The sequence below is a fragment of the Anopheles maculipalpis genome, chromosome 3RL, assembly GCF_943734695.1.
Source record: "Anopheles maculipalpis chromosome 3RL, idAnoMacuDA_375_x, whole genome shotgun sequence".
Classification (NCBI taxonomy): Eukaryota; Metazoa; Arthropoda; class Insecta; order Diptera; family Culicidae; genus Anopheles; species Anopheles maculipalpis.
In genome coordinates, this window is record NC_064872.1 from 71,445,790 (window position 1) to 71,463,840 (window position 18,051).

Here is an 18,051-nt window from a genome sequence, read left to right on the forward strand (position 1 = left end):
GTTGGAGCAAAATTAGTAGATACAATTTTTGTAGAAGAAATATTTAAGTATCGGTTTTTGCAATGTTCCGCAACATTTAAACTCTTTTGTTTTCTTCTTGGAATCAGAGCTCTTACAAGACTTAAAAAAATAGAAGTACTTTAGTATCAATTATTTCTTTCTTCTTGGCTTAACAAGCTCTCTAAGGTCACGCCGGCCATCGAATGGTTTACTAGACTTGTCGATACTACATAGTAGTCAAATAGTAAGTCCTCACTACGGAGGGAAGGTACGGATGAGATTTGAGCTCCGGTCCTGCCGTTTGAAGACCGGTGCCGCTGTCACCTACACTACCGGGCCCCTTTGTATCAATTATAATTTTTAATAATATCTCAGATATCAAGATAAGATGGGCAGCTGACAACGGCACCGGTTTTCAAACGGCAGGACCGGGATTCAAATCCCATCCGGATCCATCCCCCCGTAGTTGAGAAATGACCTTCCAACTATGTGGTCTCGGCAAGTCTAGTAAGCCATTCGATGGCCGCCGTGGCCGAGAAGGTCGTTAAGCCAAGAAAAAGAAGAAGAAGATATCAAGATAATCCCTAGGCTAAACTCCATAAAAATTCCTTAAAATCTTAACATTATTTTCAATATGTTTGAGTGTTTGTGCCCGAAGCTAATGTCTACTATCGTCAGTGACTCAAGTATTTGAAGCAATTCAAATGCTTGACGATATACCGGAGTTAAAGTTGGGAACTCCCAATTGCAGATATTTTGACAAACCTACCATGATGATTCGGTTTTTCGGGAGTAAAACTTGAAGCTTATTGTGGATGAACAACTTGATGGGGAGGGATTTTTTATTCTCCTTCTTAGCTTAACGACCTCTAAGGACGACGACACACTGGCCATCGAATGGCTTAGGCTTACTTGCCATACCATGCTTGCCGATACCATCGTAGTTAGGCCCGTGATAGTGGAATATAATTTTTCTTATGTTTATCCATTAACGAACTTCAAGTGCCATCCCAACAAGGTTAAAACAAGGCACTCCAGCACACTTAAGAGCAAGCCAATTCATCGCCTGATTCGCTTGATGCACTTGTTTACACTTAGCTCACGAACAAGAAATGCAAAACCAGCTCTCCGGACATAGAAAATATCGCCCTCTCCCCATGATCACAAGCGATAATGAGCGATCACAATTTTCAGCTCCGGTTGAGTGATCATATTCCAGTGCAGGTAATGGACTCACGTGCTGATTGGGGCAAGGGTGCAAGTGCAAGGCTTCCATATCAGTCGGCTAACTAACCGTACGAATGACAACTTTCTAAATGTAAGAGGAAACTGCTGTGCCTGAATGAAGGCTATTAAGGTGTATAATCGTGCGCATAATTACTACCACACTGAGGGGGGAAAGCACCGAGAGCGTACGGGTTTCATTTTCATACGCATCACCGCATTCTGGCTGAGCCCATCTTGCCAGCATTATCCGCACGATCGGCGTGAATCATGCACTTTACTGTCACGCTTTTGCCCGCAACCAATCCCCCATCAATCGAGTGTGATATTTGAGTACGAGTGGCTTATCATTCCAAAGTGTCGCAACGAAAGTAAATAAACTGTACATCTTCGATAGCATTCCGGCATGTGCGGTGGAGGAATCCGATCGTGAACGATCGAGTGATATCGCGTAAAAACGCAAATGCTTCATCATTCCTTGGTGTGAATTACGGTAAGGCATGCCGGGGGGTTTTTATTTTCGTTTGGTTTTTGCGCACCTTTTACTAGAATGCCTTCAACCGAACAAAGTTATCGGAAAACGGTGAGCTTTCGATCTGCCATTCCGATGGAAGATTCGCTGCATTTCGCAGCAATAACTTGCGACAAGTTATGGTGCATGCACTGCTCCCGGTACCGGTTGGATACCCGTTGCACGTCTTGTAGAGAGAAAGAAGTTGCAAAATGGCAGTAACAGCTATTTGTTAAACTTTTTCCGATTATTATCTTAATGAAAAGGGCACCCAGTACTTGATGCTCGAGTACCGAGTCCCCGCTAGAGTTGATTATTTTGTTGGAAAACGACGACGAGAGCTAACCGGCGATTTTTGGTTTCCCATTGGAATATTTTCCATTTTTCCAACAGGTTCAACATCGGCCACCGGCAGCAGCCCATCGCCAGCATCCCAATCGACGACTGGAACAAGCGAGACCGCACCGTGCGCATCGATAGCAGCACAGGCCGGTGGTGGTTCGGTGGCGGTTGTCGCTGCGGCCATCGCAGCCGATCGACGTCGACGTCGTCAGCAGCTGGGCGGACGTAATCTACCATCGCTGCCGGTTCTGCCGCCGAGATCTCGTGGTCCGATAAGGGCTCCGGAACCACCGCCACCGTACTGGGCACACTACGCACACCGACCGGTTCCAGCGCAACCGGCGGCGGGTTGCCCCACTGCCGAGAGAATTGGTAGTGCAGCATCGTCCGCTGCTGGTCGTGGTGGTGCCGGTGCTGCTTCTGGTAGGCACAACACAGCCACGACCACCGACGACAGTGACACCAGCAATGACAGGCCGCGAGCTCATCGTGGCAGATCAACGTCCGGTGATAGCTCGTCGACTGGTGCAGGCGGACAAGCAGCAAGAGGCCCCGAACGAGCCGAACCTGCCGTACGACATCGCTACAACGTACCGAACCAGCAGAGGCAACGCATTAAGGAGCATCTGCTAAGTAAGTACCGGTAGGGCCTCTCCTGGGATTCATCGATCGCTCACTCACTCACTTTGCTGAGTAATTTTTTTATTATCTTCTCTGTCTTTTCTGTGGTGTGCAGGTCAGGATGCCTTTTGTCCAGATTTGGTACAAAACTGTAAGAATATTGCCACCGACTCACCCGAACGTCAATCATCGCCCACGCTGGTAGAGTACGCAGAGATAGGGGAACTAAGTCGGAACCTGGCAGCGGTTGTAGCCATCAACGACGGGGCGTCCACTTCGACGGGCCGCACGCGAGAAAAGCCAGTGCCCAACTCCACTACTGCCGTGCAGCCCAGTCAGCCATCTTCCGCTACTGGCACGGGTGTCAGTGCTGCGTCGGCAGCTACTATGGGGCAAAACTTGAGTATTCGTAGACCAAAGATTTCACTCACATGGGTACTTCGGGAGCAGTCACGCGATGGGTCCTCATCACTGGCCGGAAACGATCGTACTGGGCAACAGCATCAGCAATCAACTCCGCAACAACCGACAGTAGTACAAGGTGTTCTGAAGGGATCTCCAGTGGACAAAACGAGTCAAAGTGTAACAGGCACTGCTGGAAATGGTGTGCCAGTTTCTCTCCACAATATAACTGGACAAACTGTAGTTTCGGGAGGCGATACAGGCACTACGATAAACCAACCGAATGGACAAGCCTCGAATGGCATCTCGCCTAATGGTCACAATCATCATCACCATCATGTAATAGTGCGGAAGAAATCTCGAACTCGCAGTAAGGAAAGACTGTTTAGCGAAAAGTACGTCAGTGACAACAACCTGTCGGAATATCATAGTGAGAAATTACGCAGTGTAGCACACGCTAACGAGTACACCATTGCGCCAACGGCCGTTATATCAAGTGCTGGTTCTAATCTCTATCGAAAAAGCAATCGAAAGAATAGTGAACGTTTGAAGAAGAAGGATCGACTGCTGCTCTATCCGAATGGAACCACCGTAGATGCTAGTGTGCATCACAATAATAATAATCAACATGCTGTTAATCTTAACAAAGACCCTGCGTACAGTGAGAGCCTTAAAGAGAAGATGGCAGTTGCGCTAAAGAACACCTATTCGGAACCATCTCTCTATACAACGGTATCGGAACCGTCCGCTTCTACCAAACATCGACATCACAGTAGACACCATCATAGGCGAAGACGGGAACGTTACCGATCGCAACGGTTCGGGTACGAAATTCACAACGTCGATGAGTTCCTGTCCAAGTGTTCCTTATCCTCTCCAGGGAACATTCCCGTAGTATTATCGTCCGCAGCGACCCTGTACCAGACACGTCCCGGTAGCTACCAGATCGAGATACCGCTACCACTCGGGATGGTGGTAAATGCGGTGTTCAAGAACCAGAACTGGCTGTACGTGCAGACACCTCACGCCGAGGAGGGCTATGTGGCGTACGATACCTGCCTACCGCTCGGTATATTGCCATCAAACCAAAGGTAAGTGCGTTTCAAGCTGAAGTAAATTTTTTTTGTAAAGATCCTCAACGATCATTTCCCATTTTCTGACAGATCTTCATCCAGCTCGAAGCCTACACCCTGCTGGGAGTCGAACAAAGACGTTTTTCCCAAACCGTGCGGAAATTTGACTGACAGCGAAAAGGAGATACAGCAGCTGCGTGGTGGTACTCGTTCGGAAGGACGTAGAACGCCACGCTTGAAGCGAAGCAGTGCCAACAGCCGTAGTGCAGTCTCGATCACCACATGCAACAGTGAACGGGATCTAGATTCGTTGTATCTGCGTACGGTGGCATCCAATCAACCGAAGGTAGCGGACGGTCAAACACAGTACGCTCAGCTGAAACTGACCACCAAGGTACTGAGTACGGTAGCGCCCTCGGTAAAGTCGGAAAAGGCGCTAGCGATAGAACAGCTGGAAAAGTTAATTTGCTCCGGTAGTGGTGACTATGTGCATCTGCTGAAGCAGCAGCAGCAACACCTGTTGGCAAAACAGCAACAATACATTACCCAGCTACGTCAGCAGCAGCAACTATGCAAAGCTGATTCTCCTGTGCTTGGGAAGCATCTTAGCTCTGTTCCTGGAACCAAAGTCATCAACGGTAGCAATCATCTTCGTATTGCACTTAGCGGCGTTACGAATAATGTACCGTCGTCTGTTGCCGGGAATGGGTCGGTGAACGTTTGCTCACCAGGAGCCGCAGTACGGCAGACATTGCTGGCCATCACGGAGAACTACTGCTCGGATGCGGTTTCGGTCCATAAAGGGGATGTTGTCACGTTACTCGCCTGCAAGGAGTATCAGGAGAAGGGTTTGAAGAACTACAAGCAGTGGTTTTTCGTACGGACGAGGGATGGACATGAAGGATATATACCGGCTGAAGCGGCCGGACATGGGTTTCTTTAGAGGGAACTATCAGAAAATAGGCGGATTGTCTGAGACTATGTCTTAAAAGGCGCTTGTAGTAATGTTCTATGTGGTAGTTGTCCTTAGATAGTGTAAGCGTTACTGTTTAACCAAATGATATTTAAAATCGTAAAATTCAACAAATAAATGCATGAACGATAAAAGCAAATTGTCTTGCAAAATTGTTCTAGAAATTTGGAGAAAGATTCACCGTCCAACGATAACGACCACTTCGAATACGCATAACAACGTGCCATAGCAACGGTGCTGCAATTTTTAAAGAAAACACGTTACTATAGATATGGTTGGTGTCAGCAGTTATAAATAAGGATCAAGTCCTTGCAGTTCGACCAGTTCCAAGAAGTACTCTTGTTTGAAGCGTATTAGAATAGATCCTCAATGACCGAACCAGTGCGTCGAGAATTAAGAATTACACACCCACCGCTTGAACCCATAGTTCGAGATGGTAAGATGTAAGTATATCTTCCACAATGTTCTACAAAGAAGTAAACACGTGGCAAAAATCGTATTCCCTTTCCAATAAAGCCGCGAACAAATCGAACTGGAAAGCAAGGGCCGCCGAGAGTATTTGAAAAAGTGGGGCTACATCACACAACCCGAAACGACCGAGTTCTACGACCTGAAACGCAACAACCAGAAGCTGCGTGAGATTCAGCAGAGACGCAAGCAAAATGTCAACCTCCGTGAATACGATGGACACGGTGAATCGTTTTTCGTTTCGAAGCAAATGTTCAAAACCTTGCTCGATACATGCCGGTGTGGCCGGAAGCGTACCAACACCCATGCCCTCAAGTGTTTGCAGAAATCGAAAAATACGTATGAAAAAACGGACGATGAGGAGGAGGATGAGGAGATGGAGAAGAAAAACCGGGAGAAGCGTGGCAAGGGTGGTTCCGGTATAAGTCGAAGGGAACGAGCGGACGATGATACGGATGAGGGCGAGAAGACTGTAAGCAGCTACATTCCGAAGGTGCCAACGTTAAGCTCAGGTATTTTGAAGCGATTCTCCGTGTGTTCTAAGTGGTGTGAGGTGCCTTTTTGGTTGGGGATGCTATGTAAGGGTTGTTTTCAAGGTAAAGAGTGCCATGCATGGAAAGTGGATGAGCGTTGGAATTTTAGGATCGCATTGTGTGGTGCACACAGCATCTGTTTATCGTATATTGTGATATATCCATCTACCTCGTTGAACGTTTATTTTGATTTGAAGAGAACGAAATTTGTGGCTCTTTATACTTTATTGAAAAAAGTCGAGAAAATGCCTTCTTGGCTTTACGACTCTATTAGGTCACACAATCATCATCGAATGGCTTACTAGACGTGATGAAAGTTGGATAGTCAGTCCTCACGACGGGCGAACGATCTGGATGGGATTTTAATTCCAGTCCTGCCGTGTGAAGACCGGCGCCGTTGTTGACTCATTTGTCGTCGTCGACCGGTAGAATTCAAAGGAAGCTTGTACAAACCCCGGGAAACGGTGCTTACACGGATTATTCCAATATTTCCGTCTAGGGCCGTCGTTATGTCCGAAGAGAGGCGAATGTAGTCTCTAAGACTCAAAGCCTCTATAAATAAATGAAGAAAAAACGAAGTATTGTCCAGATTTCCTCTCACTTTCTCTTTACGTCAATAATTTCAGGTATGTACGGTTGGCCCCATAACCGGTTTGTGGCGATGGAAAAGACCACGTACTACGTATCACCTCGGTACACTATGCCTGGCCACCCGATCGTCGACAGTCATCCGTACAATAACATAATCCTCGGATAGGCGTTCTCCGCTAGGTTACATCGCATAAATTCATCTTCGGGTCTGCGTCCCTCATATCCTTGATTTACAAGTATCTGAATTACCAAAAACAATTGTCATCTCACTTTCGTATTTCGCACAGTCCAGCAAATGAATTTTTAAATAAAATTTAAGCATTAGAAACATTTTATTATCGCCAAATAAACAAATATCCAAACATAGAACGGAAGGAGCTTCTTTCTCGTCGATTCTTACCTTGATCCTTTAGTACCCTAGCCTTGCACCAGCTGCGTCATGCCTTCGCTAATAATTTTCAGCGTTTTCATATCCTTGTGTATCGTATCGATCAGAAACGCTACCGCCTTCTGCTGCATTGTAAGGAACGATTGCATCTCCTGCGTTGCATCCTTATCGAGCGTGTACTCGTTCAGGAAGTTCCCATGGGCCCACTGGTTCCGCTGCATACGCATCTGTGACAGCAGCTCACTCAACCGACCACGGAACTGCGTCGGGGTGGATACGAGCGCGTGCATATTTTCCAACTTTGTCCGAATCGCTTCCTCTTCCGGCGATAGGGCCAATCCTAGCTTGCGGGTACTTTCCTGCTTCACAATGACGCGCAGTATGCGGTGGCTCAGCTCGGCAAAGTTGCGCCGATGTTCGGCAATCTTGGCGGTCGTGTTCATGTGGCGCTGCTTCAGCTCGGCAATCTCTTTCTCCACCTTGGCGAGATAGGATGCGTGTATTTCGGTTTCATTTTCCTGACACTTGATGCGCCATTTAAGCTGTCAGGTGGAGAAATAAAATAAGTGTAAATTGGGAGGTTGAGGAGTTAGTGTTTTAAAAACTTACATCCTGAAAACCAATCATCGGAACGGGAATGAATCGCTTCGGATCGGGATTATCGATCTTTGCCTGTTCCCACATACGAGGATCGATACCTTTCGGTGGATTGTCGAGATACTCCTTTAGCTGATCTTCCTCCGGTAGTACCAACGCAACGACCGATTCAATGCCGAGCTGGGAAAGCTGTTGTTTGGGCATTGGTTGATTCAGATAGCCGGCCACTTCCGTCGCAAGTACGCGCTTGACCTCGTTCGAGATGGTGGATTTTTCTTCGATGTAGATAATGACCTGTACCTTCGTGTCGTTGATTGATTTTACATTTTCCACCACGATCGTAATGTTGGGTTTGTTGCCGAAGATTTGACTCATGCTGGTAATGAATTGCTGCTGCTGTTCTCTGTGGATAGGAAAGATTTAAGCAAATTATTTACACAACGATAAAATTGAACCTTTTTCCTGCACTCCTTCTTCGGAATACAGAATTCCGTCATACTTAAAAAGAAATAAATGAAAAATTGAGTTTGAGCTTACTTTATTTGTGCCACCGTTTTGTTAACCGTCAGCCCCACCAACCCAGCTTTATTGTCCTTTCCGGGCAGTTTGCTGTAGCCCATCGTTTTGAAGCGGCACAGAAAGTTCGATGGCGTAATCTCCACTGGTGGTGCACTGTGCGAGTAGAATGATTTGCCCGTCCCGAGCATTGCCTGCAGGTAGTTCCATTTCGAGATGACCGTATCGCGCTCATCACCAAAGATGGACACATTAAACACGGACTGCACGAACGCTTCCTCGGGTGAAAGGGCTTGAGCAAGCTGCTGCTGCTGTTGCTGCTGCTGCTGCTGTTGCTGACCAAAGGCCGATAGGCCAAAATTTAAGCCTCCGGTGGCGGCTCCCGGTTGCCCAAAAGTTGTCCCACCAAAGGTACTACCGGTGCCGAATGCACCGAAACCGGTAGCAGCTTGCGGTTGGGACGCTCCAAGCCCACCGAAGAACGATGGTGCGGAAGTGGTCGCAATGGATGTTCCGAATGGTTGTGTCGCCGTACCGAAGCCACCGAATGCTGGTGCACTGGAACTGGTGGCCGTGGCCGTACCAAATCCACCGAAACCAGTCGCAGCAGTAGACGTGGCGGTACCGAAGCCACCGAACGCCGGTGTTGCTGCTGTAGCCGTGTTTGTTCCGAACCCGAACGATGGTGCGGAACTGGTTGGTGCGGCACCGAACGCTGTGGTAGCGCCGGTAGATGCACCGAAACCTAACGTTCCGAAGGCACCCGTACCGGTGGCAGGTGTAGCTGCGGTTGCACCGAACGCGGGTGTTGCCGATGCACCGAATGCCGACGTGGCTGTTGCTTGTCCAAAAGCTGGTGCTGCACCGGTCGCCGCAGTAGCACCGAACGCCGGTGTAGAGGTTTGTCCACCGAATGAGAAATTGCCAAAAGCCGCTGTGGAGAAGGATGGAAGGAGAAAATGCCAATCAATGCCGACTGTTAATGGGATTGCTGCTTTCGGTTGCTTTTTGCTGCTGTTTCCTTGTGGTAGTTCTCGTGCACAATGGCTCGAACGCGGTACACGTGAACAACCCGTGGAATGACACCCATGAAAAGGGGCCGATCGGTCTCGTTATGTGCATGCGGATTCAGGCATGCGTTTCCGGCATGTGCAACCCATTTTTCTTGATTCGGGCAGGTCAGGTGATTGCAATGCTAGTGTGCCTGTCCTCACTCTTACCCATCTTAGTGTGAGATTTTGAAATGAGAATCGTAAAGCAATTGTCCTTTAACTCTCCTAGCAAAATATAATGTAAATCAATAATATCGCAACTCAAACGAAAGACTGTAGGCCGTTCCTAGAACTATGTAAGTAGAAACATACCACCGGATGGTATTAGCCTACTAAACCGTGCCAATTTGCTTCATTACTGTTTCTTTGTGTTTGTTGCGCAGGTAAGAAGGTTCTAGCTTCTAGCCACCGAGGAATCAGATTGTTTCGACCTATTTGATGGTAGTAAATCGGACAACTTTACAAGCGCTACTAATTGGATTGCGCTTCGTCGTTTATCGAGCACGACATAAGCATCCCTGGTCAGGTGGCCTCCCGTGTCAGTTGCGGGCCGTTCGAATTCCGCAAACCGCACAAACAAACAGCGAAGAAGAGACAGGACATTGTTTTTGCCTGCTGATTAGGATGGTTCGCACCATCGACTGGACGTGGTCTGCCGCCGGTTGGATTCAGTTGGTGATAGTGTTCGGAAGCGAAAACATTGGTGCTTTCCAATAAGTGTCACTGGCTCGCTGCTCTCTATCTCAACTGGGGATGGGTTTTGATCTCTTCCAAGAAGAGTCGCGCGTACTTTATGGCCTTTTTTAAAGGATTTTTAACTTGTAACAAATAAGTAATATCAGTGAAGTTAGCTTATTTCTAAAGTGTAATGAAATGCTACCTTGGTCAGGTAGCTTCCGTAAGAGAGTGTTGTCTACTGAGTGCTGCAGTACAAAGTGAAGTGAAACGTTAAGCGGACCCATTACCATGTACATCAAGTCTGGCCACCGATTTCTGAGCGATAAAGGCCAAATAATTTTCCCCGGACCACCGACCCGCTCACCTGCGCTGTACTATCCGAGCAGTACGACGACTACAACCACCACTACCAGCACGACCACGATGGCTTCGCTGCCGGAAACGGGTGTTAGTGATGAGAATGGGAACTATATAGGTAGCATTATATGGCCCTGTTCGTGGTGCTTTTCCGGAGGAGGATGAATTGTGATTCATTTGCTTTGTTTTCTAGTGCCGGATATGTGGCAAAGTAAATCAAGTTCCGGATCGGACATGCTATCGGATAAAATTCAGATGTTCTACATCTACATAACCGTCACAATAACGTCCGTCTTCATAATAGTGGTGCTGGGCATTTTCGGGTACATGTGCTACAAGAGGTAATAAAGATTGACCGATAATGCTTATGAATGGGGGGAAAACTAACTCCAACAACTTTCTCTCCGATCCCACCAGGAAAGGCTTTCAGAACATTGATGGCCCACAAGCACCCATCGAAACGACGAGGCGAAGAAGCAGTAGCCACAGATCCACCCGTCGGTATTCACGAAACATTTCCAAAGAACGTGAAGCCGCAGCCTGTGCAACCATCGCCGAAGACAATCCCGGACAAACGTTACTTCGGTGAATCCTGAATACTTGTGCTATTTTATCCAACCGACAAAATAGCGCTTTTTATAAAACCTTCACGTGATTTCGTAGTTATTAGGTACAATAATCAGTTTAAGAATCAATACGTTTACCCTCTACAAGAAATGCAATAAATTATTGATATTTTCTGCAACGGATGCGCCTTTTTGTTGTGTTGCTTTCTTCGTGTAAACAATAGATAATCACATAAGCTGAGAATGAAAGAGGCCCTTTGGCGGTGCTTGCCGCTACTCCCATACACTTACGCTTGGTCGGTGTGCTCGTTGAACCGAGCGCTGATGTGTTTCCAAAATTGAACGACATGGTTGATGCGATACGAATTGGCCGACGGAGAAGAAACAACTTATCGATTTCGCACAATCACTACACCGGCACCGGTTTCAATACGGTGTGTTTAATTTAATTAACGCTAGCAACAGCAGAGCACCACAAAATGATCCCGCGCCGCGTTTCGTTGTGCTTCGGTATGTTTACAGTTACCGAGACGTTACGCGGTTTGACGTAAGAGCGTTACGATTTGTGGGAGCGTAGATGTGCTAGAAAATAACGATATCGAATGGTTTGTCAAGTAAATAAGGTTGAAATGGAATTGAGAACTATTTTTTAGTAAATCATGTGAGAAAATAAATCAAATAGAAGAAAAATATGATACTTCAAGTATTATACTGTGCTACCCTTTCTAAAGTTGACAATTTGTTTCCAGTAAAACCCCTTATTTTTACACGCCCTTTGCTGAGCAGTGCAGAGTGGAAGTGCTGAACACCGCCGTATAACCATTGCCTGACACCAAAACTGTCAACATCAATATGGCGGTTTAGCAAAACAAATCGTGCGTGTGTGTAGAAAAGCAAGACATTCACTAAAAAGTTGGGTCAAATGCATGTAGTAACATGTGTTCCATCGTTTTCTAACTATTTTCGGATGTAATCAATCGAAATCGCGCGTAAGCACTGTTACCGCAGATAGGGAAGGAAGCCGACAGTTGACCGAACACGAATCCTACCGCCTCCGCTTACCACGTTGAAAAGAAAAGGAAGAAGAAGCCAATATTACGTGATAACACACATTTGGCAGCGAGCGAAAAGGCAACTTGTACCGTACAGGCAGCCTCCGGAATCGCTTCCCCAGGGGACATCTCCAGAGCACAGGCCGAGCGGCATACAGTCAGATATTGCAGTGGCTACCTGCCCGCTCCTTCAGGCTCGCCGGAACATTTACTAGAGCGGTGGGTGGGTGAAGAGAAGGCAGAAAAGAAAATCGACTACTGGCCCCCCATCCGAACCGTACGGGTGTGCAATCGGCAAATATCGACAGGTAACTTCATCCATTCCCTTGCATCCTTTCTGATCTTGTTTTTCGTTGCTGGTTCGGTGGCTGACCGAACGGTTGCGGTGCACGGATACGGTAGATTTTCGTTTCGTTTTAGGAACCGCATATCACTGTGACAGGAATCACGGTAGCAGATGGGGAAAGTGTTTGGTAAATCATTATTACATATCCCTTCGGGCGCTCTACACAAATACAAGGAGGTAACAGATGTAATGAAAACAGAAGATGGGTGTATTTTTTGGTAGCATAAACGTCCCGCTTACTACGATTCGATCCCACCCGTACGTGCTGTATCGCAATTCTTGTGACTCTGCAGTAAGCAAAAGAAAAGAAAAAACTTTCCGACTTGCCGTCGTTGCGCAAGTAGGGTCATAGCGGATTGTGGTCAATTGAAGCATAACGTGTGTGTTTGTGCACCGGATTCCCGTACGTGGTTTTGCTGGTGCTGGTTTGGTGTATGTGTTTTTGTTGGTGCGTGCGTGAACGTGCGTGATATGCTTCACTGCTGCTGTTGCCGCTGGGACTGCTAAAACCTGACCGGGTCGCTGTGCGTGCGTTTGTATGTGTGAGCGCATATTTGTGAACGAAAAAGGGTGAAATGATCCCCGGTCAGTGTGTGCCCACTGACGGACTGCTTCAGTGCGTGCAAGAAAGTGAACGGAAAAAAGTTATACAAACACTAGCTAGTGCGTGGCACAGAGCGCGAACAGGGGCGATTGTCGAAAGAATGCTTCAGTCTTCGTCGTCGTCGTTGTCACCGTCATCGATAAATTGGTAGTAAAAACTAATGCCACAATGGGAGTCGATTATGCAAAAGCGTGTTCGGCGAAGAGATTTTTGCACCGTGTACTGTGTGGGTCGTGTCAGGTGTACTGCTGGCCGCTGGTATACATTTCATGCTTGCTGCTTGCGAAAACTTTCTCGCGAAAAATGAACCAGTTCGGTGCAGCACGCTAGTAGCAGCAGCCACAAGTGGTGTACAAGCATTTATTTTTAATGATCCGCACAGACCGATCGCTTACAACACGGCACGGGGAAGCTGTGTGCGTCGATGTGTGTGCTGGATGATGATGATCTTGCCCTTCTGTCGCTGCTTGTTTTCATTCCCAGCAAGCTATTGGTCGCGCCGAAGCAAAAATCTGTCAAAAAGTTGCGCAATCCTCGAGAGCAAAACATGGGACAGAATGAAATTTGTTGACGCGGAGCCATTCCACACAGCTGATGATAATTTTCTGTTATTTTCTTGCAATTTACAGCTTAGAATCTCATGTGTTTGTGTGTGGTGTAAGCTGTAGTTTGTTGGCAGTGGTACAGAAAACCTCCCGGAATTCCCGGACAATTAATAACATTTGTATCTATCGTATGCGCAGTACTGCAACCGGCAATATCCAAGATTCAGAAAGCGAATCTGTACGAAAAGAATTTTCAACTGCACTTTAGCCTTGGTACGGTTGCTCCACAGCCGAGATGCGGCCCGTGCTCGAGATAGCGATGACAATCATTGCGCCATAGTTGACTGTATGTACTGACTGTGTGTGTGTGGGAAACCGTCGTCATATCAACACACCGGTCTTTCCTCCGGAATTGAAACGGGCAGATGTTTTATTTGTTCGCGAGGGACAACAAAGCAAAAACACATGGGATTCACCACTGCTGAGAAGTAGCTGTGTTTGTTTCGCACGGTACGATCCTGGTCCGTGTTGCAGTTTGTGGCCAGAGTACGAGCGTACATATTAGTTGTGAGGAAAACAAACATTATCAATTGCTTGACGATATATTTCGCATCGCAGTAGGCTAGCAGTTGTTTTTAATGGGCACGAGTCAGAGCGTTAGCCCGATGTAAATAGTGCGGAACTTCCGGCCTACGACAAAATCTTTCGCGTGTACACGGCACACACAATTGCGCTTGAAGTGATCGTTCAAAATTCCTTTCTGTGATAGGTAAACTTTGATCAGTACGGTACAGATAGATCTTTCCGTTTTAGGATGATTCAACGCCGAACGTGATGATGCAAAGTGAAGCGAAACATTCCAGTCACGGTACAGTGAGAACCAGAACCCGGCCAATGGACCTAGCAGCAGTAATCAGTAGCTATTTGTCCTTCAACCGTTGTTACTGGCTGCTCGTAAAAATCGATAATGGAAGTGGGTCCTGTACTACGGTTCGTTCAATAACATTGCACGCTACCGTCCCCATACGGTTAGGAAGGTCTTTTACCTTCCTAACAGCGAATCGTTGCGGGGTTTGTTTGCAGCACAAGAAAAGGTTAACAAATTTGCAACTCAACGTAATTACGTGCTGGACATTCCGTACATTTGAATATGAAAATTCATTTGCTTCCACACTGGGCTGCGAGGTTTTGCTTGGTTCTATCCGGTGTTCTTGCTTCTGCACACGCCACAACACAAATACACACGTAACCGGCACATCGTGGGGCGAATAGCTGCGAAAACCGGTTCCATGTGCGAGTGCAACTGCTCGCGGTGTTGGTTTGTGAAAAAAACTGATTCTGATTCAGGCAAAGAAAGCGAAAAGAATAATTTTATTTTTTTTTTCGCTAGACGGACGTCGTCGGAAACAGAAATCCATCTCCTGATCTATCAACTTACACAATTCTCCTCATTTAGAGGATGTTTCTTAAGCTCGTATCTGGGCGCAGGCTTAAGCTGACAAATAATTAAACCATTACAAAGAGGCGGATCTTTTGAAATTGCGAGATAGTTCTTACTTAACTGAGAACTTAGTCATGACCATGTTTTGCTTGCTAGCTAGCAAATGAATGATCTTTCTATGGGGAAAGTGTCCATTTTGATGAGATTGTTCAAATGACATCATTGGCAGTGAATAAACAAGCAACGTTTGCGAAAAGAGTTAATTAAACGAAACATTATAAATCAAAGGCGATACTTAAACGACGGTGGCACGTCATTCATCTGATATAAAAATAATATTGTTATCAGTTGAAGTGGTGCCCAGTTTTGCTCGCAAGTTGTTTATCATTTATTTACAAAGCGCTTTTGTGTTGCAAATGATGTGACCACATTATAATTGTGTCGAAAAATAGCACATCATCATGATCGTTAGCTTTTTGTGTGCTGATCAATTAGTTTTCGTCTAGGTCGTATGAAAAAGAAAATGCAAAATCAACGTTCCAATCAATGTTTCTTACAGAACGATAAAGTATAATTTGATTCGAATTTTCGAATTGCAACTTGCTCGTTTTGCTGTGTGAGGTTTGTAATGAGAGTATAATTTAAAGCAAATTACAAGTTCTATACGTACAGAACATGCGAGTAAAGCAGTTTTTGTATTGGTGCTTTGTATTGGTTGCTGTTGTTTATTTACATTTTTCTTTCTATTTGTTTTATTTGCAGTATTTACATCCCTTCGTTATCCAGTGTCAGCGAATGCTGCAACGGAATTCCGTTCTATGGGCCATTATTGATTGATGACGTGTCGTGTATTGTATGAACACAACTGAAAGGTTCCTAAAGATCACAATCAGCCATCTGTGTTTTTCGTAACTAGAGAACTACGGCGATCGACAACGGGTGGGCGATAGAGGGAACCGGCTAACGCGTTCCTTAAATCGTCCCTTTACTGTGGATACAACTGGTGTCTGCCGTTGGCAAAAAGAAATAAAAACACGGTAAGTCAATTTTAGCTCAACATAATACGTGAAAAAATGCTTTATCACACAGAAAGTATGCAGATTCTTAAAAAGAAGTAATTTATTGTATAAAACACATCAAGTAACGATACCGAGAGAGACGTATTCAATATCGGAATTTTATCCTCATACTTTGCCTTGTTTTATTGATTTTTGCTGCCTATCAAAATGTACAGCGGCATGTGCACCAATACTAGTGTGTCCTGTGTGCATGGCATTTGTTGTCGTATCGTCCTTACGCTGAGCATTTTGGGGTGTACCACCTGCATTGACTCTTCATGGCCCGGGTGACACTGGTGGGTCGATGAAATAGTAATAAACTCTTCATATTTTCGTGCGTTATGCTTTGCATATGCGTCACAACATTTGATATGCATGCAAAGATAGAAAAAGAAGGATAGGATTTGCTGGAAAAGAAAACAATTCTTATCTTTTAGACATCGCTATAGATGGGACGACAAAACGAAATCAATCCCCTTCCTAAAAATAGACAAATAATAACAGACAAGGAAGGATATGATTTAAGTGCCTTTAGCTAGATCGATCCTATCCACAGTTCGAGGTTGTCTGAGTTGTTTTTTTCATGGTCTCAGGGTTTTTGCTTAACCGGCCGTTTATGCTCTGCCAAATAAAACTTTCTCTTCTGTTACCGTGAAACATTCACCGAGGTCGTGCAGGTGGGCTGAATTGTAACGTTAGAACGCGCATTTTTGATAGCGCTTTGGTTAATGAACCTTGGAATTCGTTCGCTGAACCTTGGCGAAAGCCACCGGCCTAACCTTGGGTACCATGGGAGCGCAGCGTTTGGTTGGGTGAATGGGCGCGCTAGGTTTTCGGACAATTTAATGTGTGCGAAACGATGAAAAAATCAATACTCGTATTATTTGGCAGAATGCTTCCAATTTATTATAAAAGAAGCTTAATTCCTGATGATGCATGTTAACTATGGTCATACACCCAAACTTGAGAGCGCATCTACATTCCACTTTTGTTCTCCGGTATAGTCGCAAACGAGGTCACAATCGTTGAAGACCCCGGCACATTAGTAGTTCCCAGTCTCTCCCCCTCTTAACACTGGCGTTGGCGACGTTGACGATGACGATGCGAATTTCAAGGTCAGATCGCGTGCGCTATACGCAGCAGTGTGCGGTTTGTGTTCGGTTTTATCAACCAGCTTCGTTGCCGGTGGTGAGCTTCGAGCAAGAAATTCTTCAAGAGCTGGCAGCGAAGAAACAAAAAGAGGTAAATACAGCCTAAGTTGTTGTACAGTTGAGGATAACGGGAGGGATTTTTGTTTGCCGATTTGATATTTATCTGTTTAATCAACTGATAATAGTCAGGAATTTGTTTAAGACCTTCCTCATATAGAAAATCTTTTATCCATTCACTGTTATTTAATATTCCAATTATGGTCCTGTTAAATGGAAGGAATACACTTCGAATTAATTACCTACGACGGTGTCGCGATCTCTAAGATCTATCAGCTCTAGCAATCCCGCAAAGCGAATATTGCACACGCGACACCGTTCACGAACATGTCGCTCGTACTACGTGTCCCGACGAACGAATGCAAAACTTTCTGGGATGCGGACGTGTTACGGTGAATGTAGCGCTGCACACGATCTGCGAACGATCACGTTCCCTTACTGCCAGCGTATCTTATTTTCCGCTACGAATTCCGGAATCCGCAATTATATGATCAAGATGGCTAGGGTCAGTTTTAGTATTAGTGGTTGTAAGACGATGTGTTCATAGTAGAACCTGTAGAACGCTTTATTTGAAACGAAAAGTGTTGATGCTTGTCAGAGAGTTGATGATGCACTGTTACACTACGCTTAGTTGATGCATGTGATGATCGCTAAAAATAAGTTTTGCAGTGCTGTAGCGTGAAAGGTTGTCTGGCAATCATGTGCTCCACTACTTGACGATGGTCTTGACGAGTACATCTCGTAGTAAAATGGCTACATTAGTGCGTTTAACTATCTCGTCTATGTGCTCCTTTTCTAGACGTGATTTCGAACAGCATTGTTTGCCGATGATGGTTTACACAGGAAGCGATCGTATATCTGCTCTATGTGACAAGATATACACAAGGTTTGTGTGTGACGATGCA

The 18,051-nt window shown here is 45.8% G+C and overlaps 4 protein-coding genes across 4 annotated transcripts; 3 read left to right on the plus strand and 1 right to left on the minus strand.

Annotated features, from left to right (window-relative positions):
- Positions 1-473: 473 nt before the first annotated feature.
- On the plus strand, positions 474-5,269 carry LOC126560950 (uncharacterized). The gene is made up of 4 exons (XM_050216900.1): positions 474-507; positions 2,129-2,710; positions 2,814-4,191; positions 4,264-5,269. Exons 1-4 carry the CDS (start codon positions 474-476, stop codon positions 5,114-5,116), a joined length of 2,847 nt encoding a protein of 948 aa, XP_050072857.1. The 3' UTR covers positions 5,117-5,269.
- A 246-nt stretch (positions 5,270-5,515) lies between these two features.
- LOC126563008 (uncharacterized) lies at positions 5,516-6,910 on the plus strand. Its single transcript, XM_050219615.1, has 3 exons — positions 5,516-5,589; positions 5,663-6,126; positions 6,774-6,910. The coding sequence occupies exons 1-3, from the start codon at positions 5,516-5,518 to the stop codon at positions 6,902-6,904; spliced, it is 669 nt and encodes a 222-aa protein (XP_050075572.1). The 3' UTR covers positions 6,905-6,910.
- Positions 6,911-7,155: 245 nt separating this feature from the next.
- LOC126561854 (probable nucleoporin Nup54) lies at positions 7,156-11,298 on the minus strand. Its single transcript, XM_050218196.1, has 4 exons — positions 11,184-11,298; positions 8,261-9,173; positions 7,736-8,126; positions 7,156-7,668 (listed from the first exon to the last, which is right to left on the minus strand). The coding sequence occupies exons 1-4, from the start codon at positions 11,239-11,241 to the stop codon at positions 7,156-7,158; spliced, it is 1,875 nt and encodes a 624-aa protein (XP_050074153.1). The 5' UTR covers positions 11,242-11,298.
- LOC126563164 (uncharacterized) lies at positions 10,210-10,915 on the plus strand. Its single transcript, XM_050219788.1, has 3 exons — positions 10,210-10,444; positions 10,520-10,667; positions 10,744-10,915. Exons 1-3 carry the CDS (start codon positions 10,258-10,260, stop codon positions 10,913-10,915), a joined length of 507 nt encoding a protein of 168 aa, XP_050075745.1. The 5' UTR covers positions 10,210-10,257.
- Positions 11,299-18,051: the final 6,753 nt, after the last annotated feature.

Excerpts from the sequence above, each read along its gene's own strand:
- LOC126563164 (XM_050219788.1), top strand. The coding sequence starts at position 10,258 with ATGTACATCAAGTCTGGCCACCGATTTCTGAGCGATAAAGGCCAAATA. Across the intron at positions 10,445-10,519 it reads TGAGAATGGGAACTATATAG|TGCCGGATATGTGGCAAAGT; the intron begins GTAGCATTATAT and ends TTTGTTTTCTAG. Across the intron at positions 10,668-10,743 it reads GGGTACATGTGCTACAAGAG|GAAAGGCTTTCAGAACATTG; the intron begins GTAATAAAGATT and ends CGATCCCACCAG.
- LOC126560950 (XM_050216900.1), top strand. The coding sequence starts at position 474 with ATGACCTTCCAACTATGTGGTCTCGGCAAGTCTA. Across the intron at positions 2,711-2,813 it reads CATTAAGGAGCATCTGCTAA|GTCAGGATGCCTTTTGTCCA; the intron begins GTAAGTACCGGT and ends TGTGGTGTGCAG. Across the intron at positions 4,192-4,263 it reads ATATTGCCATCAAACCAAAG|ATCTTCATCCAGCTCGAAGC; the intron begins GTAAGTGCGTTT and ends ATTTTCTGACAG.
- LOC126561854 (XM_050218196.1), bottom strand. The coding sequence starts at position 11,241 with ATGTCGTTCAATTTTGGAAACACATCAGCGCTCGGTTCAACGAGCACA. Across the intron at positions 9,174-11,183 it reads AACGAGCACACCGACCAAGC|CGGCTTTTGGCAATTTCTCA; the intron begins GTAAGTGTATGG and ends CCTTCTCCACAG. Across the intron at positions 8,127-8,260 it reads AAAACGGTGGCACAAATAAA|AGAACAGCAGCAGCAATTCA; the intron begins GTAAGCTCAAAC and ends TCCTATCCACAG.
- LOC126563008 (XM_050219615.1), top strand. The coding sequence starts at position 5,516 with ATGACCGAACCAGTGCGTCGAGAATTAAGAATTACACACCCACCGCTT. Across the intron at positions 5,590-5,662 it reads ATAGTTCGAGATGGTAAGAT|CCGCGAACAAATCGAACTGG; the intron begins GTAAGTATATCT and ends TTTCCAATAAAG. Across the intron at positions 6,127-6,773 it reads GGTGCCAACGTTAAGCTCAG|GTATGTACGGTTGGCCCCAT; the intron begins GTATTTTGAAGC and ends CAATAATTTCAG.